At 40.5% G+C, this 26333-nt stretch overlaps 1 protein-coding gene across 1 annotated transcript; it reads left to right on the top strand.

The window, feature by feature from the left end:
* Nucleotides 1-1584: 1584 nt before the first annotated feature.
* Nucleotides 1585-11550, top strand: RALA (RAS like proto-oncogene A). The gene is given in 7 exon segments (XM_009568481.2): nucleotides 1585-1633; nucleotides 1636-1712; nucleotides 2548-2589; nucleotides 2591-2632; nucleotides 2634-2758; nucleotides 6363-6537; nucleotides 9450-11550. Coding segments are annotated over 7 exon segments (618 nt in total). The 5' UTR covers nucleotides 1585-1599; the 3' UTR covers nucleotides 9573-11550.
* Nucleotides 11551-26333: the final 14783 nt, after the last annotated feature.

The raw sequence follows: 26333 nt of genomic DNA, 5'->3' as shown, positions 1-26333 counted from the left end.
TGAAGCAAATTAACTCTATCCTGCTCCAAAACCAGTACACCTTTATGGAGTTTTTTGTGATTTGAGTTGAGCTTTTTGGGGTTTCGTTTTGTTTTTTTAAATTCCAGGAAGGATTGGCTTAATCTCTAATGAAGCTTCAGTCAAACGTGCTTTTTAACACGTAACTACCTTCATGCTAACAAAACATTAGTGCACGTCCTCAACAAGGGATTTTGATGGAAGTTTTACAAAAATTGTCATGTTTCACATTCTGATTGTTTAAGCTGCACACAAGGGTGATGCATTATGCAGGAGGGTATTGTTTTAGTGTGAGATTGTCAAATGATCAGTGGTGGGTAAAGACTAGTGATGTAGTGGTGTCTTGTTGCTGTGCTGTATTATCTGATAGTTCAGTGTGTAACTAAACTGTGTTGCTATGTAAATGTGCTCTCTTTGAGCTTTCCAGTTAACAAGATCTGAAGTTACATTGGGCTCTTAGTTGTTATTATAGGTGTCTCCTGTATCTAAGTCTTCTGTAACATAGATGTTGTGGGTTTGGACATCAGAGTTTGTTTTGACCTTAAATCTCTGGCAGAGGGTACATTCTGTCACTGTGCAGGGACTTTCCCATGTCTTAAGAACTGCACAATCAAACAAAATATTCCATCTTCATATAACACAAATGCTATTCTATTACTAGTTGGGGATGGGTAGGGAATGAAATGAAGGTGTGGAAAATAGTAGTTGGAGGTCTGCTAAAACGGTAATGTGATTTTTAAGAAAAGCTAATAGAACCGGTACGATTTGTACCTTTGCACAAGCGCATTTGACTCTGTGAATTAACTGTCATAGAGCCCTTTGGTACTGGTGAGGTGCAGGGAGTTGTGTTTGAGCAAGCAGTTGTAGGACTGAGACAACCATTCTAAATATTTGGAATAACTGCATTTGTAGCCTAGGAGGGCAAGTCGAATCTTTCCACTCTGCATTCCACTATTTTCAGTTCCCAATTAACTTTCTGAAACTGGTTATTTTTAGGTTTTAAATGACACATTTGCTTGCTTTTCTCTGAAGGAGTACACAAGTTAATCCTTACTGCTGCTGCTGTGTTTGGGTGCTTGCTATTTATAGCTGCAATTCGTTCAAATGTCTGTTTTCTTTCCGCTGGCAGCCTGTCCTATCTCATGTTTTCCTGATATGGTGTTGGCTCATTGTATCTTCCTCTTTTAAGTCTTGCTTACAGAACTAATGAGAATTTTGATAAAATACTGTTGTCTCTAAAAGAAAACACTGCACACCAAAATGTAAGTCTTTTTCCTTAATTGCTCTTGGATGCTGTGAACCCGTTTGTGCCCTTTCCAAATTGTGAAAGCTTTCTTTTTGCTCCTGCTACAAACAAAAAAAAGATGAGTTTGGTGTAGTTTGTAGAATGGCTTCCTGTGAAAAAAGCAGATTGCTTTTCACTGAGTATAGCAGAACTGAAATTAAGCTGTTGGATATGTGGAGATTTAAACCAAATCCACTTTAAACAGTGCATGTGGGAGAAGGAAGAGAAAACTAATGAAGCAATATTTTTCTTCTAGATTTTTTCATTTCTACCTGTGAATTTTCTGCAATCCAAAGATGGCAGCAAATAAGCCTAAAGGACAGAATTCCTTGGCTTACACAAAGTCATCATGGTGGGAAGCGGTGGTGTAGGAAAATCTGCTTTAACACTACAGTTTATGTATGATGAGGTAAGAATCTGCTCTAGAAAGTATCTCAGGAGATGTCTGCTACATAGTGTTTATTTAGGCATTTGTTACTACAGTTATTTTCTGAAAGTAGGGTCTAAATGGTGGTGTGGCATTAAAGTCAGCAATTAAATTGGACAAAAATTTTTTTTGAAGATTAGCTATTTGCCCTGTAGAGAGAGCTGTGAAGGAGTAATGTGTGCATTTTTCAGATTTCTGAGCAACTAGATTATCTGTTATATAGTAAGTTGTTTTGTCGTTGTTCACTAAACCTATTAGAACTTATTTAGGTATTATAGCTCAAAGCTTACTTCACGTAGGTGAGTTGCACAGTACCTGAAATGATGACCAGTTTTTTTTTCCATGATTTTTTTATGCTGCTGTTGAAGAGAGGCCATGAAAATCGGTTCTCGTTTCCTTACTTTTTTTGCGGAGAAAGTCATTCTTATGATTAAAATGCAGAAGTTATGGCTTCAGTATCCTTTAAAAACTGGTACGAAATATGTTCAGTCACGACTACCTGATAGCAGAATGGAATGCAGCCAGATCTTGTGCTTGACCAGAAGCAGAAGCAGTGCACAGACACTGATGTTTTGCGTTTACCTCCAAAATTTCCTTGTAATGGCTGAAGAAAGCAAAACCTTAAACTATTTGGGCTGACAGAAAGCCTGCATTTAACTACGAATCATTTGAGTACTTCTCATAGCATAAATACCATAAGCTTGTTTATAGTTTCTGTAACCATATAAGAAGCTTGTTGTATCCTTATATGAATAGAAGCATTTGCCTTATACAGGCATGGATTTGTATCATGAATGCATTTGGGTTTTTTTTCTAGTTTGTTGAAGATTATGAGCCCACCAAAGCAGACAGCTACAGGAAAAAAGGTGGTTCTAGATGGCGAAGAAGTCCAAATTGATATATTTGGACACAGCAGGGCAAGAGGACTATGCTGCAATTAGAGACAACTACTTCCGAAGTGGAGAGGCTTTCTTTGTGTCTTCTCCATTACAGAGTTGGAATCCTTTTGCAGCGACTGCAGACTTCAGGTAAGTTCCAAGGCAAAGGTAATTATATAATTACAGAGAGGTAATTATAAGTGATTTGTTTGTTTGGTTTTTTAGAATTCTTATGATAGTCCAGATTGGATGACAGCTCTTACTGTAGTCACGTAATGTTTTGAACAGATGCCTAGCCATGCCTTTCCTATCTGTACTACTTCAGATATCTTTGCTGCCGTCTTTCTGAATACCAAAAAGGCAATTACCACAGAACAGACACATAGCAACATTTGGAAGGCTTCTGCCCTTTGTAAACCAGGATGGCTTGGCACCTGTGCTTAGAAGCAGTGTTTGTGAGTAGGTGTACTGCTATGCAAGTAACAGATCTGAGAAAATTGCTTTATAGACTATATAGTTGCATGTAGTGTATGTACAATACCACATACTCCCCGTAGCTGTCGTTTTTCAGTTCTTGCTTCACATACAGGATTATGTTGTGTTCTCTTACCTATTAAGCACTGTCTGGGATAAAAAGGGCAGCTGTAGCATGTCCAGCTGTTATCTACTAGAATACTTCATAGTTATAAAGATGATGTGAACAATTCCCATTGAAACCCGCACAGAAGAACAGGGTGTTGGTGAGATCTGTCTGAAAAGTCTTAGACAGTGGTAAGTATGCACGTTGTTTTCTGGGAAAGTGAAGCGCATACCATCAATAGCACAAGTCTTTCCACCTCTTGATGATTTTGTGAGCAACAGAGATGAGAACTATCTTTGACTCGTCTGTAGTAGCTATGCATTTTGTGTAGAGGCTTGCTGCAAACCTGTCTCTTCAGTTTTGCTTTGATGGATTTTTTTTTTCTCTGTAGAAGATACTGATGTAAATTTTTGGATTTACAAGACAAAATCCTGCTTAGAGTTCTGCATATTATTCACCCTTCCCATTAAAATCAGTATTTTACTTAACAGGGAGCAACCTGATCAAAACAAAATTTAGAACTTATCTTTCTGATGTAATAAAGATTTAACAGGATACAGTGTTCTAAGATGCTTTTTAGACATATAGCTTATTAAAACCCCTGTAATGGTAACAGACTATTAAGCAGGGAGCAGTATATTACCGGTGTTTAATTTTGGTTGAGAGAGAAAGCCTGTTTAAATAACTCTTAACTATATTCAAAATAGACAAAAGGGATCAGGCATTTTTTTTTACCAGTTTGAACTATGATGAAAAGGGGAGAACATTTGAGAGAAAAGCAGGGAAACTAATATCAAAAGAAATTATCTGCATCTCACTGAGATAAGGCTTCTTAGAGATACTGTCACATTTCAACTTAATTAACACTAAGTATATGTTTAATATTGTGTCTAAGGGAGGAGGAAGGCATATGGAGAGGGGAGGAAGCGAGGTTTTCCTCTTCTGTTCTTTGATTTTAGTTTTATTTGTATGTCTGTGTATGTGTGCTTATATATTTTGGGAGGGAGAAGCAGCTTTGATTGGTTTTGCGGGCTTAATTGTCAACAGTGAAGGACTGCTCAGTATAGTTGCGTTCCTCTACAGTGCAAAATGACCTATTCAATTATTGCTTCAAAATACACCATATTCTGTGGCTGTGGAAAAGTCCCTACTTTTTCCATCAAAGCGAGTGTTGACAATATGCATGCTGATACAGCAAACTGGGAGGGGACAAAAATCCCTTCAACGAGGAGATTAAAACTCTCCTTAATCCAAAATTGAAAGTGACTTTCAAGTTGCCTTTGAAAGTCTGGAAGCCTGATGCTAAAACGTGACTCAGAAAAATTACATTCTTTCTGCTCTGTGTCAGAGTAACCTGTATCTCTTGAAGGTCCAGTTAAAATACCTCTGGCATCGTTGAACAGCCTGAGGGAATGCTGCTTAAGAGACATGTAGGAAAGAAAGTAACAAGAAGAATTTGGATGTTTGATTGTTTTCCATGAATTTTGTTCTGCTGGAGTGGCAGAACTCCAACAGGAGAGCTGTTTGCTGCTATTCAATATTTTCAATGGTGTTCCTGGTGTGCTCTGAATGCTGTTGCTCCAAGTCATTTTCTTCAGTAGAAAGCAGACCTGCAATGACTAAGCCTTTAAATATTTGAAAGGCAGTTTGATAAATATGGTCTTGCATTGAGTAAAAATGGTCTAGCTGTAATGATTTTTTTTATTTAAGTTTTAGATTTCTAGCAGGAATATCCTGAATTAGACATTTCTTGCTAAGGAGATAGCACCTTCAGTGAGGGCTCAAGGAAGAATAGTCATCTGGACTGCTGTTAGATTAACTCCTAACAAGGCAGAATTGGAATTGCCTGAATAATTAGCGTTGAGATCTACTAGTTTTTATCAGAGGTCTTGTTTACACAAATACTGCAGTGGTGCACTGAGTTTTCTTCTGGCCAGCCTTCCTAATCCACTGACTATTCAACTAACTTGTGTAGCTGTGGACCCTGTTAAAATATTTGCACTGATATTTGTGGGGGAGAGAGGAATGTTGTTTTAGTAACATCTCAGAGAAATGTGGTTTTACAAGCTGACTCAAGTACATATTTGTTGGCTTAAAAAAAAAAATTATGGGCTATCTGCAGTTTCTTGCCCCTGTGAGTAGACTTCCTACGCAAGATTGCATGCTGTTCAGAGCTTTTTATAACAGCAGGAGGATCCTGCCATAAACCAAATCAAGGTCCTTTAGCATATCAATTAATTAACTCTCTTCACCTTTTCTCCATTCAGTTCTAAATCTGGCAATAGATTTCACTTTAGGCAGGAAAAGGAATTTGTTTCTTTTTTCTTTTTTTGGGGGGGGGTGTTGATATTTCAAAAATTACTAAGTGATAAAGGGCTACATTTCACTACTAACTTTATATTCCTTTCTGAGGCAGAATAGAGAATATCAGTCTTCAGGGGAAACTGCTTTTCCCGGTAGTTTTACTGCATTTCCAATTAAAATGGTTTTGGTTTTGCTTTGTTTTTTTTTAACCATTGAAGACCTATATATCAAACCATTTATAGTACCGAGTTTCATTTACAACTTGTAAATCCTTCATCCTAGCATTTCAAATAGAAGGAATCTGTCCTGGAAAATCTAATGTGTGTACAGTTTGTGTCTGTACGCTTGGCTTAGAACTGAGTGAGGATCTCTGCAGATGCTGCATATAATTTACTTGAGAGATTCCTGGAAGGAAGAGGTTTTCTCTTGGTGTGCTATAGACCATTTAATCAGCATTAAAAATAGCAGATGCATGTTATTAGGAAAAAACACAGTGTAAACCTGAAATTTGGGTACCTTAAAAAAATGATAGTCACATAGCAATATAAAGACCATGGTGAATTCTCTCAAGTATTAAAAAGAATACCTTATATATATAAATTCTCACTTAAACCAATCTCATTCTACCCTTTTAGTTTCTTCCTGACTCGCCTCCTTCCTCCTGAAGGATTAGCTGGCTGTCTCTCTCTGTACTTTGTATAATGTCGTAATGAGGTTTAAGATTTTACTGTTACATAAGCTTCGTAAAGGAATAAGTGGGTTTTCACTGTAAGATGGAAGAGTATCTAGTCTGAAGAGTTTTTATTGTGTTCCAAGAATAGTACTCCATGCAAAGCTTAATTTTCTATTTATTTTGTTCTTTTACTCCAGGGAACAGATCTTAAGAGTGAAAGAAGATGAGAATGTTCCTTTTTTGCTAGTTGGTAATAAATCAGATTTGGAAGATAAAAGGCAAGTTTCTGTAGAGGAAGCAAAAAACAGAGCTGATCAGTGGAATGTTAACTATGTGGAAACTTCAGCAAAAACACGAGCTAATGTTGACAAGGTAATAACTGGCCTCAATACAAAGAATGTCTCCATCAGTTTTACTTTCTACTTGTTTTCTGTGGTCATACTTTGTTCGATTACATTAGCAGTTAATGTTTGTGAAATTTGAATTAAGAACTCTTACTCCCTTAGCTTGCAAGAAGTGCATGACTAGGTGACTTCATGTGGATCATAGAATGGTTTGAGTTGGAAGAAACCTTAAAGATCGTCCAGTTCCACCTCGCTTGCTATGGGCAAGGACACGTCCCATTGGATCAGGCTGCTTGAGGCCCCATCTAGCTTGGCCTTGAACACCTCCAGGGATGGGGCATCCACAACTTCCCTAGGCAACCTGTGCCAGTGCCTCATCACTCTCATAGTGATGAAATTCCTCCTCGTGTCTAGTCTAAATCTGCCTCTCTTCCAATTTGTAGCCGTTAGGATCAGTGGAAAAATCAGTTAATATTGGGCATAACATCCTAAACTGCAAGGAGACATGGTGCAATACTTTATTTCATTAAAAAATTCTTGTGCGTTTATTTTGACCTAGGCTTCTTACTCTGTTTTCTATAACTAGTAGACAGTCTGCTTCTGAACAGTGAGGAATGCTGTCTGATCCTTAGCAAGAATAAAATGGCTTACAAAAGCAGGTAAGGGAGGGATTGGAGCCCTCTCTATCCTCATCTATTCAGATGCCTGGTTGTATGTTGCTTCAATGAAGAATGGATGAACTCCTTTAAGCTTTGAATAGCCTAGAGGTTCCTTATGAGTTTTTGGGGATAAAATCTAGTTCAGAAGGTCATTAGATAAGACAGAGAATCTTTGTCTCCAAGATCCGTTATTAAATAGTTGTAAGTATTTCAGCTGTAACTTTAAAAGACAGGACTTCTTGTAATATGGAATTCAGAGTAGAATTTGTTCTTGTAAACTACAAGAGTAACAGATGTGTGGTAAAAGAAATAAGTTTAGTTCAGTGTGCCAACCTTTCCTTTTGGAGCTATTGACAGACTTGATCACACACTGAAAAATTCTCTGAAGTAAATCCTTACGTATACAACAGCTGTAATGTGAATTCTCTTTTGCAATAACTTACACTTGACTGTCTCCTGTCAGTTGTCTTCGTGAAGAAACTGATTGTTCAGTGCTACAGTAAGAACTTCATGGTGTTCTGTGGAGAAAATTGTCAATTAAATGCAGCAGAACTCAATTTCATTGAATACAGCTCTGATTTTGTTGCTATTATTACAAAAAATAGTACATCTTTTAGATTTGGTGCATGATTGCAGTCAACATCCAACTGTTATGGTCATTCAGAAATTCCCAGCTCTTCAAAATCCACTTCACTATCATTTAGCAGGTGGGGAAAAAAAAGCGTGTGTGTATATGTTTTCTTAATAGCTCACTAATCAATAGCTTTTGTACACGTGTGGTAGGCTACTAGAGAGCTCCAGCTTTCTTTTTGGAGCTGGTGGCATTACGAATCCAGATTATCACATATCATATAGAATCAGGGCTCAACATGCATATGTGAGGCTTTGTTTGCACTACGTACGTACATACATACTAGGTATTCTTAACTGTGGAGCATCTGAAGTGACAGGGTTTGTTATGCGGACTTGTGTTACTAATATGTAATAATACAGACTGGCTTCTCTGAATTCTGAAATAGTGGGTTTGCTCAGTTGGGGAAAACAGTAGGCTTCCAGTCACTTTGGTAAAGATGACCCACTGAGCGTTTTCTTAGAAAATTACATACCCCAGGCACATAAATACTATAGTTACAGTATCAGTGCTTAAACAAGTTGACGGTTGCGTCGTACCATTAGCACAAATAGTACAAGCCAGTAACTTAAGGCACACTTAGTAATCTAAAGACAATCTTATTTCTTGATGGAAATATTTAGTCACATTGATTTTCTTTGTATCCCAGGTAATGAAGGTTGATGCTTTTGCTGCGGTCAATACAAGATTAGTGTCATTGCAAATAATCTACTGAGCTCTGTAGAGGAGCTTTTCAGCCCCTGCACTGTCCATGTTCCACAGAAGAGGATGAAGTCCCCTGACACACATCTAGGGAACATCTTCTGAGAGAGAAAAATTTTAGAATTGCTCAACTGATTTCCTGCAATAAAATGAAATGAAATAATTAGTCACTGTAGTCTCCTGCAATTCAAGTTAAGATCTGCTTCTCAAGTGAATAAAGTAGCTTTAAGCAATCCAGTCATAAAGCCTTAGCTGACAGCAGGATCTCTCTTAAACAAGCCATTGGTGTATCTCCAGCTTCATCTTTTTTGTTTCCTACTAAACCACTTGATGAAAATGAAGTACACGTGCACTTTGAGATTGTAATATGGCAGTTGAGATTGCCTGATCTAAAAAATTGTTTATGTAGTTGTACAATTGATTTGCTTTAAGGGAAATGCTGTTTCTTTTTTCTCTTAGTCACTTTGTGTGTAGACTTGCACCATAGGACAGTGCAGATCGTGAAATGTCCTGTGTATGCTACTGCTCCATTAATATGTTTCTAAAATTGGGTGTTACGCTTTTTAAGCCTTTACAGCTCATCACTGAAAGTACTTGAAACAAACTGATTTTCTTGAGTCTTCTCAGTAAGATGTAGATAATTCATCATCAGCTAAGATTTTTTAGCGTGACTCTTCAGTCCTTGTGAAAAAATTATTTGATAGGATTCATAAGCAAATATGAGAAGGACAGGAGGATGTTATGGTATCATGAAATAAGCAGGATTGCATCATATGAACTAGGCCTTAAGAACCAGGAAAGATTTGTTAGATTAATATCTGTTTGCTCAAACTGGTTGCATATAATTACTGCATTCTTAACAGCTGGAATTAATATAATCAATGATAGCTTACTGTAAGTCATATGTCTGTGATTGGTTTTGCATTTATGTTCCTTACATCTTTTTAGGTGTTTTTCGACTTAATGAGAGAAATTAGAGCCAGGAAAATGGAAGACAGCAAAGAAAAGAATGGGAAGAAGAAAAGAAAAAGCCTAGCTAAGAGGATCAGAGAAAGATGTTGCATTTTATAATCAAAACCCCGAAGTCCTTTCCTACCCTGACCATACTAATTAAAACCATAATTTATAAGCATGACATTGAAGGCTTAAGTGACTGAAATTACTCTAACATGTTGGAAATTGTAATGTACCACTAAAAGCATGAATTGGAGCTGCACTGAAAGTCACATTCACTGAAAAAAAAAAAAAAATGTGGCTTCAAGAGAAGCGAAGTTCAGTCCATTTCATAATTGCCTACCTTCTCACATTTCTTCTGAATGTAGTGTTTCATAGGGAATCTTTTCTTTAGTAGTGAACAGAGGGGGGAAGTATCACTTTGTGGGTTCTTGTAAAGCATACTTTTTTATCACTGGTAATTGTCAATTCATCTTGTCTTTTGTTGCCTTGAAAATTACAATTGTGTACGTGATACCTAACAAAGCGGTATGCAGCTGTTTTGCCATGGAGTTATGCGAATTAGAAAAGAATAATGTATATGCGAAGAGTTATGTTGGGGAAAATTATATGTGGTTCTGCATTACCTGATTAACCTAGAAGAGTGGTGTAATCTTTTACATGGAAACATTTGAATATGCCTTAATTTTAAAACCTAAACATAGCAGGTTGCTTAATCAAGGGTGTATTTTCAACTTTGTTGCATGGAGACTGTCCCTGCGCATCAGCGCAAGAGTACCCTCTCTGTGGAGTGCGGACATGTGAATGATTTAGCTAACTAGCTGTCTGCTAGCAGTGTCTGTTCCGTAAATGTGTGCCATACCCTGGTATTGTGAATAATACGGAGCGTATTCTGTCATGTAACGTGGTAGACAATACAGTATCTTAAAGATAAAAGGTCAGAATACTTAAAAAGCAGAAGTCATAAGCCTATGGCGCATCTACGTCTCGAACAGTTCTTTAAAACTTAATGCACTGGTACCTTCAAACTTCCCTTTTGCAAGTAGATTTTTTTGTTTAGATGTTCCTTGAGTTTTAACTCCCTGGAGTTGGGTGGAGTGGAGCTGATTCACTAATGCTAATGTGTTTTGAGTTAAGATGTTGTCTGGGAAATTCTGGTGTCATCAGTTAATTTCTTTTGTGTTCCTAAAACTCAGCTACGGGAACATGGTGTGTTACGCTGAAGCTCTTTGCAGTTTTTTTTTACTCATTATTTTATGTTTATTTTCAAATGGGGAACATTGTAGCTATTTTTTTCTAGTTAATGTTGATATTAAGCTTTGCAACACAGAAAATATTTACCATGTGCATCCAAAATCCCCAAGTAAAACATGCTGCCTCCGTCGCTTCAGAACAGCAAGAACACTAGCACACGGTTAGTATGCTGCATCTTAGCTAAAAATATACCAGAATGTTTGAGGGTTTTGAACTCCTCTGGGGTAAGGCAGGCTAGATCAATTCCACAAACTGTTATACTTTTTATACATATGTAAGCCTATAACTGACAGTTGAAAATGTGCTCAAGCAAACTAGGTAACAAATATTTAACTTTCATGCTAACAGACATTTTAGGGACTCAAGTCTTAGAAGTTATATTTGTCGTGTTAAATATTTATCAATAGGAATTTTGTATGTGCGTTTAGTAGGCTGCCAAGTGCAGAATTAAAGTTACTCATGTAACTATGGCAAATAAGCCAGTCTTCATCTTACTGTGTACTCATTTGGGTCTATTTAGCCAGGGAGTCTAACCACTAACATTGTGACTTTGCTTTGGAACCTGTATACTGGGGACTGAGGTGTTATGAAGCCATCGGACATGTGAAACTTCTCTTGGCTGATGCCTTATCCTGTCCTTTTATTTGCTATTTGAGCCATTGAAAGATGAATAAACTTCCATTTTTTTTAAATACTTGTGCAGTGTTAATTGATAACTATATTAGTGCTAAACTCTGCTCTAGCTGGTGCTAGTTGTCAAGCAGTGAAACCTAAATATTCCAGTAGCCTCTTTTGTGTGCGAGAGAACAAACTGTAGATTAAAGCTAATTAATTTGATAAAAAAGCCATTTTGTAAGAACTGAGTGTGCTACCTTTTATCCAGAGCTAATTTATCCCTTCTTGCTATAACAAAAGAGTATCAGAAAACAAGCAAACAAACTGAGGTAAGCTTGTTCCATAAGAAGGGAAACGTTTGCTCATTTTCAGCTTTATTAATAGGACATGGCCTTTCAAAATGAGAAATGGAGGGAAGGATATTTTCCCAACCTAAAACTATGCTGAAGGTAAGCAGACTCCAGAATGCTCTTAAAGATGTCAAAAACATGGGAAATATTTCATCACTCAGTTGTTTCCTTTGCACTTAGCTGAACAGAGTCTGTGGCAGACAGGGTTAGTTTCAGTCACTTTTGTATGCCTTATACTAGAATTCTTGGTTTCAGAAATTCTCAGTTCCTAAATTGTTTGGTGTTAATTGCAGGCTTAATTTTCCTTAATAACTAACATTTTGAGAAATGAGTGGTGTTTTTTTAATAATAAACTAACAATACAGTGCTCATTTCAAAACACACGCAGAGAATAGTCACCTATCTCAACATTTATGGATGGAGATAGGTGAGCCAGGGGAACGGCAGGAGGCTTGCCAGGTCTGGGAACAAAATTTGTCATTTGATAAGAGAGTAAGTGAGGCTGCTTTTGCTGCATCAGGTCTGTTAGAAAGGTGGCTGCAGCTGCATCAGGGTAAGCAGAGCTACATCCATCTACCAAGGTAATCATGGGTGGCACGCCTGGGTGTCTGTTGATATGTGATTTGGAAGTTAATTAGAGGGTCTTTAGGAACCAGTTTATGCTGGACACAGGGGAGGAAGACATACTGGAATATTGATTTAGAAGTACGTGTCTATATACAATTACTAAACTTGGTAGTGATCATGGCTTTTTTTTCCTCATCCATTTCTCCTTGGTGTCTATGGTATTTATGGCAGGAGAGCATGCAGAGGAGCAGATTTCTGCATCACCTGATGGGAAGCAGCCATCATCCATGGGTGGCTGAGGTAGCATCTGGAGGGCAAAGGGAGAACTCAGGAAGTGGCCAGAACCCAGGTGAACGCTCAGAGGGCCTTTGTGATGCTTTAGAAGCTAAGATGAGGAGCAGGAACCAAAACTCTACATGCCAGGGATGGGAAAAAAGTACTGGCATGCTCCTGCTGCCAAAACCAAGGTAGGACAGCCAGTGAGTCCCCCGGTGCTGCCAGTCACAAGCTGCAAACCAGATGAACACTCTCCGTTTTCTCTTTCTGGCAACATGACTACTGATTTTCAGGTATTTCTTTACTGTCTGAGTAACAGGTGAGGCAGCACCTCCAGTACTGTTGGACCTGTGTTTTCTCCTCTGCCATCACAGAACTGGCTCTCACTGAAAGTGGGCGGGCAATAAATGCCTACAGCCTGTGAGCCACTGATGATGATGTTAATACTGCCTCCTGTGCTTATGTTGTAAGAATAGAGTAAAAAAAGAGGTTGGAGACAAGTTGGGAGAAGCCTCATCCACAGACTACAGCAGCTGTGAGAGCAGTCATGCATTCCTTTTCTGCTGAAGTCCTGGAGGAAGATCTGGAATCTCAAGATGACACAGAGTTATTCTCCTCATGCTTCTTATGAGTGGAAAAGGCTGGAAGTCATCTATTTTCCATCTTCTTGTCAATTGATGTTGTGATAGCTTATTGGTTGTCCATATCCCAGGCACAAAGGAAGAAAGATGGTAAGATGGAGCTTGTGCCTTGTGGATGTCCAGTCTGAGATTAGAGGCATGATAGTAACCTGCAGTTTGAGTGTTACATTTTAGATGCTAACTGCTGTCCTGGAAATGAATTGGTGTTTGCCTTCAGCTGAGCTCAGCACACCTGGTATGATTCTGTTATAGTTATTTCTGCTTTTCGTTTGTTTTGTGAAGTAAAACCTCAGGAGGGGAGTGTTAGTGCAAAAAAAGTAGAACTGTTGGCTGAAATGCTGCCAGAATAATGCGTTAAATATTAGTCATCCCTGAAGAATGAGCCTAAAAGTAAGCCGCCTGTTTTATCTGATATCTGCCAAAATGCCTACTGAAATTTCCTTGGGAAGTGTCAAAAGAGCAGTTAAAAATAATATACCACATCTATGGATAGCAGGGTTTGCCGTGGGCGGTTGTAACTCCTTGGAGTGTCAGAACTGACTTGAAGTCGGTGCTAAGTGCCCTTAGCTACTTGTGACAGACTTACGCTGCATCTAACATGAGGGAAGCTTGGAGAACTCGACTGCCCCTGTGCTGTTGGATGAGGAGTATTTTTTTTTCATTCACAAGGTAAAAGAGATAATAAGGGTGTGCCACTGCTTCGGCTTTTGGGGGGTTATTTAAATCTGCAATGCAACATGGATATTCTTCATTGACTTCCTGAAAGTTTCGTGACTGATAATTATCCGTGTCCAGAGATAAGGTGCCTACAGTGTGAGTGCTAATGAACAAGCCCACACGGTCCTACATGGAGGGCAGTGGTCCACAGACACTACTGCAGAGTTGCTCTTAGGATACCAAAGATGCATCCAAAAGAGATCAGGCCACATTGCACCCTACTTCAGGAACGGCTGTGCTTGTCTCTAGGGCAATGTGAAAATCTAAATGGGACAATGCAGCAGGTCCATTAAGTGCTTCTTCTGATTGCTACAGTATCAGCAGGTGGAAGAAGTCGTGGCTTAGAGCAAACCCCTTCCTAGAGGGTATATTTTGTAAATCATAGTCTTCTTGTCATGAGTACCTTTATGACTATGGAGTGCAGAAGAAAATGTTGCAATGTTTTTCATTTACCTTATGTTTCATTTTGATGTTCAGATCTTGATACTCCTGTGTGATAAAAGGACATTAAAACCACAACTATTTTGACCTTTCATACTACAACCAGATTGTCACTAGTATGCTCAGAAATGCTTATCATAGTTGGCATTTATTATTCTTTTAAGCAAAATCAGGAAAGAAGTGGCAAGACAAAATCACAAAGTTAGTTGCTCCTGCCAGTTGCCTTTGTTATTCATTTCTTTGACCATCTGCACAATTTTGCAGAGATGGTGTGTGGCATGCAGTTTTGAAAGCCGTCCATGTCCACCCAGTTGAGCTGGGGCTTCACGGGATGGCAAACCCCCACATCTCTGACAATAGTGAGGCTCAAAGATCAAGGCCTCTGCCTGAAGTAGGACACGCTCCTCAACTACAAGGTTGCAAATCTTTTGGAGGAGAGCAATACCTCTTCATTTCCTCTGGAGTTTTTTTCCTCTTTACACTCACTTTTCAAAATGCCTGATCTTTTTCCCCTGTGGAAAAACATGCTAAAACACAAGAGGCTGAGAACAACAGTGCTCCCTCAGAGCGACCATCCATCTGGCCCAATACCCTTGTCTCCAAAAGGGCCAACCATCAGTGTCTAAAGGAGAGGCCATGAGGAGTGCAAGTCTGCTTCTGCCAGGGTCCTGGGGTGCTTGTGAGCCTCGGTGGCTGGGACCAACCTCCCCTTGGGACCCCCACCCCCAGACTATCTCCTGCCAAGAGGCCGGGGGATGTGGAGTCTCAGCTCAGCCTGGAACATTCAGTCCCTCCCTGAGCAATGTTATAGGAGTGCCCATCTCTGCCCCTGAATCCTGGATGGGCCTGGGACGACCCGCACTGCAGAGAGATGATCCTGGGTCGAGCCGTCAGACCTAGGTCAGAGCTTGTGCAGATCTCCAGGCACTGCACATCATAACTGCTCTGTTCTATGGTATTCCTTGTGTTCACTATAATTGAATAACAATAAGGCTGTTATTTGCCTGAAATGCCAGGGTTTTTTTCAGCTCCAAAAACACTTCCACTGACACTGACACAAAGGTTACAAGTGGTAAAAGGATTATATTTTATTTTTCTGCCTCTCTGTTTCAGAGCTGATGCTCAGGAGCATTAACGCAATGCGCATGCGTAGCCAGGAGCGGGGTGGTGCATTCTTCACTTTAGCTTGAAAAACTGTCCTTTGCAGTCTGGCAAAGGAAGGTCACAGAGCTGCAGAAAGGAGCAAGCAGTCCCCATTTCCTGAAGAGGAAGATAATATGCAGGAGGAGGAATTTCTCATTTTATCACCTTCCCAATCAGTAGCATTTGTTAAAAATGTTAGCTTTCAGCCCTTTAGTTTGTGCGGGCAATGGCATAAGCATTTTTCGTTTCCATTTAGAAAGAGGAGCTGTCCCAAGGGCAGCAGCTCGAAGGCAATGTCTGTGAGGGCTCTTGGAGAATGACAGGATATTTCTTGCAGCAGCAGCAAATTCTATCTCTGGTTTTGTGTTCTTTGCTATGCTGACCTCTAGGGAAACTTTTCTGCAACACAATTTGCCAAAGCATTTGTATAGGAAGCTATAATGGCTTCAAACCAGCCACTGCCCTTCTTATTCTATGGTGCTTGGTGTCAAATGCAAATCAGGCCTTCATGGGAAGGTGCAAGCTGCTTAATGCTTCCTCAGCTGGTTCCAGCATGCTTGACTGAGTCAAGGTCTTGTGTCCTGGTTTTGGCTGGGATAGAGTTAATTTTCTTCCTAGTAGGTGGCATAGTGCTGTGCTTTGGATTTGGCATGAGAATAATGTTGATAACACACTGTTGTATTAGTTGTTGCGGAGCAATGCTTACACTAAGTCAAGGACCTCTCAGCTTTTTATAATGCCTTGCCAGCAAGGAGACTGGAGGTGCACAAGGAGGTGGTGATCCAAATTGGCCAAAGGGACATCCCATAGCATACGATGTCATGCTGAATAAAAAAAAAACAGGGGGAGCTGGCCAAAGGGGTGGCAGCTGCTGCTTGGGGACTGGCTGAGCATTGGTCAGCGCGTGGTGAGCAATTGCACTGTGCATCACGTCTTTTGTATACTCTTTTAGCATTATTATTCCTTCATTTTCTGCCTGCCCTACTAAACCGTCTTTACCTCAATCCATAAGTTTTACAGTTTGTTAGTTGGTTTTTTTTCTTTCAAATCCTTTCTTCCATCCCACTGTGGGAGGAATGAGTGAATGGCTGTGTGGTGGTTAGCTGCCTGCCAGGTTAAACAACATCATGTTACATCCGAGCAGGGCTCCATCAGCAGAGGAAATGCATCCTGAGTTAGGAAATGGGGTGATTGCTTGAATATTTGTGAACTGGCTTGAAAAGGACTATGCACTCTGAGTTTGTGGAGGGCAGCATGTACCTTTTCATTCATTAAGACTGCTTCAGCAATGGATGAGGTTGGTATCGAACGCTTCAGTTCTAGCCTGACAGCTTTGGGAAGAATTAATAGATTGCTTTTCCAAAGGACCTGGGGTGAATGATGACTGTGCAAGTGCCTCCCATCAGCAGGCAATGAGCCTGTTTCAGAAGGAATGTTTCACGGGCTGAAAAGCCAGAAAGTTCTGCTTGGTTTGATGATGGTTAGCAATGAAGTCCAAAGAAAGGAAATGGAAGACTGAAGGCATGGAAAAGAACTTTTTGTTGCTTTGAAAGTATTGTTTAAAGGACAAGAAGAGATGTCAAGAGACACAAGCACAGTCCCTAGGAAAAGCCTTTGTTTGAGCTTTCGCTCATCATCTTGGAAGATCTTGTTTCTTTTTCTCCTGGTATTCCAACAGGGAAAACTTGCTGAGAGTTCTGGACTAGGAACGTTCCTCTCACAGATACAAAAGCTAATGATGACCATTCTAGAGCAGTGAATTTCTTCTCTCTCAAGTAGTCCACCTCAGGGCTGTACCTCAGCTTTTCTCTCAAGCAGAAGATCTGAACACCATCCCAGTGTGGAAAGGTTCATATGGTAGAAAAATGCAAAAGCTAATTCATTACTGTTCAGGTTTTGGCTATGAAGGCACACAATGGAAAAGGCTCTACCTTTTCACTAAGTTCAGGCTCCGACTGTCAGGCAACTACATCACTTTCGCAAACAATGAAATCCCTTTCATAAATTGCTCAAACTCCATCCCTTGCTGGATTTCAGTTCAGTTTCTCCCACTAGCAGATGACTCTAAACCCCCATCCTTTTAATGAATAAAACCCACACATTTTTAGGCTGTGTTATTGACAGTTTGTTTATAGCTGCCTGCACTAACTCCGTCTCTTGGTGCAAACAGTTGTTCTTTCTAGGTGTTTATCTCCTTTCCTACCTTTGAGCTAAATTTGCAGAACAACGATTTCCTCCTTGTCTTTGTCATGCTAGGCTAACCATGCTCTGCTGTCACCCCTGAAATGAAGATCTTTGTTTCACTGATAGTGTCCACAGCCTTTTCTGTTCCTATTGTGGATTCATCTTTCTCTAAGCATAACCAGAACAGACACATTCTCAATCATCCAACAGTGACTTAAAGACAGCATTTATCTCTCTCAACTCTTTTTTATAGTATATGGGTTGCATATGCTGTTTTGCTGGTAAATCCACTCATCTCCTGGTTAACCAATACACAGGTCTTTATCCTTCTCTTTTTATTTTTCCTCAACAGCTGAATTCCCAGTTCATAGAAACATTCTTCTGGTTAGGAAGAACAAACACTGACATATTTAATCTTGCCAGCTTTTTCACAGTGCCTTGGGAAACACAAATGACTGCACTTCAGTCATTAGATCCTAGGGAAAGATACAAATACAACTGCAGTCAATAAATGGCAAAGGTAGTAACAAAGAGCCCAAAAAAAAAGAAAAAAAACCCACATGCCCAACAAAAACAACTAAACAAAAGATAGTATGTGTAGACCTTGGACTACTTTTGTTAAACGATTAGAAGACATGTGAATGCATACGGTATTTCAGAAAGTAAAACTAAGATTATCTTTTAAGACTTCCATGATTAACAGAAAAAAAAAATCCCCCCAAGCCTCTTAGGATATTGAGACAATCAAATTCATGCCAGGAATTAGAGGCACCACAGAAATGTTGTCTAGCTCTCTGTGCTTTGGGGAGTGATATTGTTTTTATAAGAGAAAAAGCAAGTTGATACTGAAAGACTGGAAATGAAACTTCCAAGAATGCTAACTACATGTTGCTGCTCAGGAGAAAAAAGGCAGACACCTTTCCCCACTGTCATGCACATCCCCTCTCCACCCAAAAAAAAACCCAAACAAACAAAAAAAGCTGAAACCTTATGCCATAGGAATGGTGTTTGCAAGTATCCCTTATCTGGCAAGGTGTCATTCTATGGTCAGCACATGAACACAGTGGTAAACACTGGATGAAAACACACTTGGAAAGGTGCAGCCAAAATACTATCCAGCTCCAAAAGTGCTGGGATGCCAGCTCTAGAAAATGAGCCCTTAGAAAAGGACTTCCTTGGCAAACATCCCATGGAGGGAACTCGGGGTAACACTTGAGTAATTTAATTAAAAAAAAATCCCTACCAGGTCAACAAACAAGCTATGAGAAATTCTACTGAAAAATAAAGGTCCTCAAACTACTGAAAACTCTTCCTATCTCTTGTTTTGATGGCTTGACAACATGTCCTGCACCAGAAGGTTGTTGATAAGGACTTCACATATCATGTTGACAAAGACAGGACACAGAAACTTTTAAAATGGAAGGAAGAAAGTACAAGGAGAACCTTACTGAAAAAAAGAAGTGATAACGTTGGACAACCTCCTCCTTGGTGCATGACCAGCTCAGCATCTATTTGTATCAATCGTATTACATCAAAGATGGTGGACAGTTGTTCAGAATAGGCTCTTGGGAGCCTTAATGCACTTTTTCAGATCCAACAAAGTATTTGAGGAAAAAAACAACCTATAACTTGGGTGTTGGTTTGGTTTTTTTTTAATTAAATGACCTAAATGTTAGCCCAAGTTCCCTCCATGGGATGGCTGCCAGGGAAGTCCTTTTCTAAGGGTTCATTTTCTAGAGCTGGCACCCTAGTACTTTTGGAGCTGATAGTATTTTGGCTGCACCTTTCCAAGTGTGTTTTCATCTAGCGTTTACCACTGTGTTCATGTGCTGACCATACAATGACACCTTGCCAGATAAGAGATACCTACAAACACCATTCCTGTGGCATAAGCTTTCAGCTTGTTGGGGAATAACTAAGACCTGACCTCTTCAGACCACTGGTTCCCACACCACCGTGGATACCACTGCTAAAATGTATCTTCTAACCTAATCTGGCCCACTTACTCTTCCTATTTACTCTTCCCTACAAGTTGCAATGTGTCTTAAATTTTCTGGCTCTTTGGGAAGCCAACAGTTGGCACTATGTCACCAATGCCTCCAGCACTTCTGAGGGGTTTCGTTCTCTGAAGGGAATCCGTTTCAGGCCTGCTTTGTTATGTCAGGAACCTATGAATTTCTAGAGGTTTTCACTGTCAAATCCTATGCCGCCATTGCCTGATGGCTGAGAGCTGCCAACACTGACGTGACTGCTGTTGGCAAATTGTTCTACAACCTAGTGTAGCCGATTTCCAAGCTGAGTAAACTTGCTGTAATTAGCAACTTGGCTTCCAGTCAAGAACCTTCTCTGACAAGTCACAAGGCTCCCTCCACATGCAAAAACACCAGCGCTCTACGGCTAATCACACAACTCTTTCAAATAATATAATCTTGCTCCTGAAATGCTAATGAATGTTTGGGAGTCAATTGGAAATTGCAGCCTGTGTTGAGTTGTCCAGATCAGTGCTGTGTAATTATCCACGGTCTCTACAACTGTCTCTATGATATAGGGTTGTTAGCAACATGCACTGGAGAACCTCTTTACAGTCACTCAATATTCACATACACAATGAGCAGCAAAGGATATCAGCAAAGCTGAGAGCATCCTCCAGGCCACTATGGAAAGATGAAGTATTCCACAATAGCCACAGATGAGGTCTGGGAAGCATAGCACTTTACATAGTGGGGAAGATATGAGGCATGTCACTACTGACCCCTAAGCTGTGCAGAATTTTCATGATGTGCAGCATGTTCATAAATAAACATAGTTTGACAAAGTATAAATGCATTATTGTCCAGAGTAATCTTTCATCGACAGTGACTTTCTCTCCTGAAATGAAAGGTGGGCCAGCTTACCAAGCTCTTTCCTTCACCAACCTATGGGACATCATTAATAAGATAAAAAATGAATGTGGTTGTTTTCTGAGCGGCATGCATCAGAAAACCTGAAGGAAAGTGTGTGTGTGTGTGTGTATGCATGCATAACAAGAGAAATATGTGATGAATGCTTTGATGACAATGTAGGAAATGTGAGTTCAACTAGAAAGATGAAGGGTGGAGTAAAATAACAAACTTGCAAAAAGAGGCTTGCTGGAAGTGGACGATGTACAGGACCTGGACAGAAGGAGTACTTTTGCTTGGGTTTAGGGAAAAAAAAAGAGGAAACCATCAGAGAGATTCAAGGTATTGAAATATAACAGTGGAAAAGGGGGTGGGTGAGTGTTTATTTTTAAGTCATATTTTACACAGAAAAATAATTAGTAGGTAGGTAAAGAAGAAGACTCTTAACTGCCTAAGGGAAACCAACAAATTCTGCTTTGGAAGCACTAAGGATGACGTTCAAGATGGTATGGCAGATATACTTAATGAAATAAAACCAGCTCAAGAAACTGAGCAGAAGTACAGGCAGTGCAGTGGCAGCTCCCGTCATGGAATTCAATAAAATCACAAAAATACAGAAGGCAGAGAGGGTAGAAAAAGGGAAGGGAGAGTTTGAGGCTTCATTAGAGTCTGACATCTTAAGTCAAGGACTTTGAAAGAAAACCTGAAGTACCCTAAACAGAAGTTTCTTTCAATAGTGTAAGAGAGCTACAAACAGTTCTACAGGAACCAATGAAATTGCTTTCCTCATCAGAGTTAAGCACACTTTGTAACAGGAGTGATTTCCTCCCAGATGCTAGTTCAGCAAGCATTCTTACACCCCCAAGTTAATAACTAGGGCCTACACAAAATAAAACCAGGAAAAATTACCTGGCCATAGGCTTTTCTACATTGCCTTCTGGAGCTCCCTTTTAAGTTGGCCCAGCTATCATCCCTTGGTGGCATTGCGCATTTTTTTTCCCTAGCAACTACTTTGACAAAAGCAAATCAAAATAGCCTGTGTCCTGAGTAACATTAAACATCAGAAAAATTTAGCATGTGTTCATTTGCATAGGAGACATAAGTGTGACTGAACTGCTAATGTCTTGCATGGCCATTCTCCACTCTCATAGCTGATGCCGAGCAGTCAAAGTGCCATATGGCCCTGCGGTGAGGCTGGGGAGGCCAGGGTACCGCTCTCCATCACAGCGTTAAGAAAGAGGAAACCAAATAAGATTAACGTTAAAACTGTTCCTTAGGATCAATCCTAAGGCTTGAATTAACTCCCCAGCATCTCTCCTAGTCTATAGGCTGTTCCAGGAAGGAATGGCTTTATTACTGTGGAATATCCTGAGTGATTCAGCCAATACTGATTGGGTGGAGAAACCGATTTATTCTGTTCCTGGTTCCACTGTCAGACTGGAGAAGAGCACTGCCCACAGAGAAATAAAGTTTCGTAGTTCACAGTACATAAATAACCCTGTATTTGTCTTCTGAAAACAGTGTAAATTATGATCATGATCTATTCACTGGATTTGCTTTGGTGATTGGGACCTGTATATAGTACAGTGGGTAAACCAGGAAGGATGAAGGGCATCACTTAGAATCATAGAATAATTTGGGTTGGAAGAGACCCTAAAGATCATCTCGTTCCAATGCCCCCTGCCTGGTCACTTCCCCTAAAATGACCAGGCCACTTCATATGAATACTGTAAATTAACAAAGGGTGTAACTCCCATTATCTTGCTAAAGAAAAAAAAAAAAAAAAAAAAAAAAAGCTTTTATTATGTTATTTGCAGGATACCATCTAGTTTTACCCAATTTGCAACAATGCAAATTTTTAATTTTGTGAAGAAATTACTGGTATGGAACAAAGCAGCACAGATAGGAGTCCTGATCACGTAAGATACTCTGCGTTATATTGACATTTAAATGTAAAAAAAGGACAAAGAAATAGTAATCCTAAATCTGCCTTATACTTCTTGCCATTAACAGCAATCAGTGAGGATGTCCTCAGTCTGAATGGCTTTAGTGATACCATGCACCAGCGCTTAAATTCACTTAGACTTATGGCAGGGTTGTGTGACAGTTGCACACAATAGTAGCAGATTTGGTATCTCACAAGTATTTTATTAGGTCTCCTCTTATCACTGCTTTTAACTGAATTGCTGAGAAATCAAAACACTCCAATAAATGCTGACTTTTAAATATCCCTTTAGCAACTCTGCTGATTATTGAACGATAGCAATGACCGAGCACTTTCTTACCAGGAATGAAACCTTTCTTTGCAGGCTGTTTACATCTTCTCGCATGCATCACTAAACCTTGCATTTAACTCACTGCCTTTATCTAAGAGAAAAAAGAATTTTTTCCTTCACCTGTGAGTTTGGAGGGGTTTTTGCTTCCCTTTCAGACTCCAAACATTTGAAAGAGGGGGCTGAATATAGAAAACGTAATTGTTCTTTCCTCTCATTTAACCATGCTGTAAATTCTGGTGAGCTAACAGCCTATATGTGAATTTGCTCAACCGAAAATTGCAAGTGCATTGCTCGAGCTACATTTCTTTATCAGATTATAAATACAAAAATTTCAGCCAATGTCCCTTAAAGGAGAAATTTATATACAACATTTTAGTGGTCCCATTATGCTTACACAAACCAGCAGGTGAATACTTTGGCTCATCTCAATGGATGTCTTCATCCATCACTTCTCAACCTGCAGATCTCAAGATGCTGTACATTTCTGCTTGCCACAGCTCTGCTCAGGCCCTGGATTTCATCTGAGGCCTCAGAGAGACCTGTTAGCACTGTGTGGTATCCCGTAACATAGGGTGGGCACCAGTATGATACTTGCTTGTGTTGACAGAAGAAAAGAGAGTTGCTACCAGATGGAATTAAAACTTAAATTACATCCTTCATATGAAAATCACTTATTGGACATGAATTCACGCTTTGGTTAGCTGGTGGAGAGTTTAGCGATACTTCTAATCAGGCCTTCCTATGCATTTGTAGCTGAAACAAATCTTTCATTTCAATTCACTTCATAGAAAATTTCCATAAGTCTCCTCTGCTGAATTCTCAGGTAATAAAATTTTGACTTCTTGTGTTACATCCTTCAGTGTAGAAATACATACAAAACCCTTAAATGTCTTTTGTAAAAACATTCAAAACAGAACAGTTGTTCTCACTTCTTCATACAACGAATAAAGCCCCTGCAAACTTGATGTTCTGTCCACCACAGCGTCTTGCTCACAGCTTTTCCGAAAATGAGTGCCGCCTCTTGGGAGCTTTACGGGCTTTCATGCTTCCAATGCCAATTCCAAGCACCGAAAATTCTCAGGATAGTAACACTGCAAATTAGGGGAAGGTGGAAAGCTTGGGCTTGTGTTTTTTTCCCTACTGCTTTCTAAGTTTCTACAGGTGATTTACATTCTACTACAGAATTTTTCATTGAAAGCTACTATGAAACCATCAACACACTCTGCAGGGGAAGGCAGAATAAAATTCCTGCTCCACTGCTCAGGCAGGTGATCCGAATGGGGCAGGTGTAGGGCCACAATCGTAGAATCACCAGGTTGGAAAGGACCCACTGGATCATCAAGTCCAACCATTCCTAACACTCCCTTAAACTATGTCCCTAAGCACTTCATCAACCCGTTCCTTAAACACCTCCAGGAAAGGTGACTCGACCACCTCCCTGGGCAGCCTGTTCCAGTGCCCAATGACTCTGTGAAGAATTTTTTTCTGATATCCAGCCTGAACCTCTCCTGGTGGAGCTTCAGGCCATTCCCTCTTGTCCTGTTCTCTGTCACTTGGGAGAAGAGGCCAGCTCCCTCCTCTCCACAACCTCCTTTCAGGTAGTTGTAGATAGTAATAAGGTCTCCCCTCAGCCTCCTCTTCTCCAGGATAAACAACCCCAGCTCTCTCAGCCGCTCCACATAAGACTTGTTCTCCAGCCTCCTCACCAGCTTCGTTGCTCTTCTGCTTCGTTGCTCTTCTAACTTCTAATGAGGTATTTCACTGGGGTTGTTCAGCCTGGAGAAGAGAAGGCTCCAAGGAGACCTTATAGAGACCTTCCAGTACCTGAAGGGGGCTACAAGGAACCTGGGGAGGGACTGTTTACAAAGGCTTGTGGTGATAGGACTAGGGGCGACGTGTATAAACAGGAGAGGGGCAGATTTAGACTAGACCTTATAAGGAGGAATTTCTTCATGATGGGAGTGGTGAGGCACTGCCACAGGCTGTCCAGGGAAGTTGTGGATGCCCCATCCCTGGAGGCGTTCAAGGCCAGGCTGGGTGGGGCCTCAGGCAGCTTGATCTAGTGTGAGGTGTCCCTGCCTATGGCAAGGGGGTTGGAACTGGATGATCTTTAAGGTCCCTTCTATCCCAAACTATTCTATGATTCTATTTTTTTACTTGAGTATACATTTATAAATGCATATAAAACCTCAATAGATATGTATAAACAAAGAAGAAAGCTGGGGAGGGACTTTTTATAAGGGCATGCAGTCATAGGACAAGGAGGAATGGCTTTAAAGTGGAAGGGGGAAGATTTTAGATTAGACATTAGGAAGAAATTCAACACAATGAGGGTGATGAGGCACAGGCACAAGCTGCCCAGGGAAGCTGTGGATGCTCCATCCCTGGAAGTGTTCAAGGCCAGGCTGGATGGGGCCTTGGGCAGCCTGGTCTGGTGAGAGGTGTCCCTGCCCATGGCAGGGGGTTGGAACTGGATGATCTTTAAGGTCCTTTCCAACCCAAACCATTCTATGGTTCTATGAATTTAACCAATGCTCCCCTGTGCATCCAGCAGCAGCACCCATACACCTTGACCCCACATCAGCTAGCACTCTCTGCTGCTCCCATGAAGACAGGCAGGTTGAAAGAGGCCTTAGGCCATCCCTCTGCCGTGTAGCACAGGAAGAAGAGCCCTACGACCCACAGTCCATCCATGGAGAAAGACCTCCTGCTGTCTGGGGACATCTCACCCCTTCCACTCCTCACCCCTTCACCCACAGCCTCCAGAGAGCTCCAGAGCAATGGCAGACAGGGACAAGCACCTGTAGGGCAGGCAGACATGGATCAGGTCAGGCTGGGATGGTGATAGATAAGATACCAGCAAATAAAATCTCTAAGACTCATTTTGGTGTTCTAGAAAGCAAGCGCCATTTGTCAGGCCTGGGCAACACAAGGAATGATCTCTATCAATCACATGCAGCAATACAAGAGCTGGGGACAGGATGTATTTCCTATTTACATGTATAAGGATAAATTTTTCCATAAACCTTATGCATTTTCTGTTACTTTCCAAGGACTAAGTTTAATGGTATTACGAACTTCACAACAGCCAAAATTCTTGCCAATTCAGAGCTTCAGAACCAGCTCTGCCTGACCTTGCATTTGAGATGGTGAGAGACTGCAAACAGAGGTGATCACAGAAGAGACATCTGTTCATTACAGATGGCACTGCACACAAGACATTATCATCTTCAAAGAATGAAGAGTGTGGAAAATCACTGTTAGAAAAAAAACCAAAACACATGCTATCAAGGGACATCCTGTCTAACCGTCAGAGAACACAATTACTTAGCTGAAAATGAACTCTACTGTAGCTTAAGTCAAAACATCCCATTTTTTTGCAACAGTAGCTACTTCTCATATCAGAACCGGATGATCTTTCAGGTCCCTTCCAGCCGAAATGATTCACCGATTCTCCGATTTTGACGAGCTCTGCCCCGTGTACTCGTCAGCAGTGCCCGCACGCCGCCAGCGCTCCCCGAACACAAGCAGGACG

Source organism: Cuculus canorus, chromosome 2 (assembly GCF_017976375.1).
Source record: "Cuculus canorus isolate bCucCan1 chromosome 2, bCucCan1.pri, whole genome shotgun sequence".
Classification (NCBI taxonomy): domain Eukaryota; kingdom Metazoa; phylum Chordata; class Aves; order Cuculiformes; family Cuculidae; genus Cuculus; species Cuculus canorus.
This window is presented reverse-complemented; position numbering and strand designations above follow the sequence as displayed.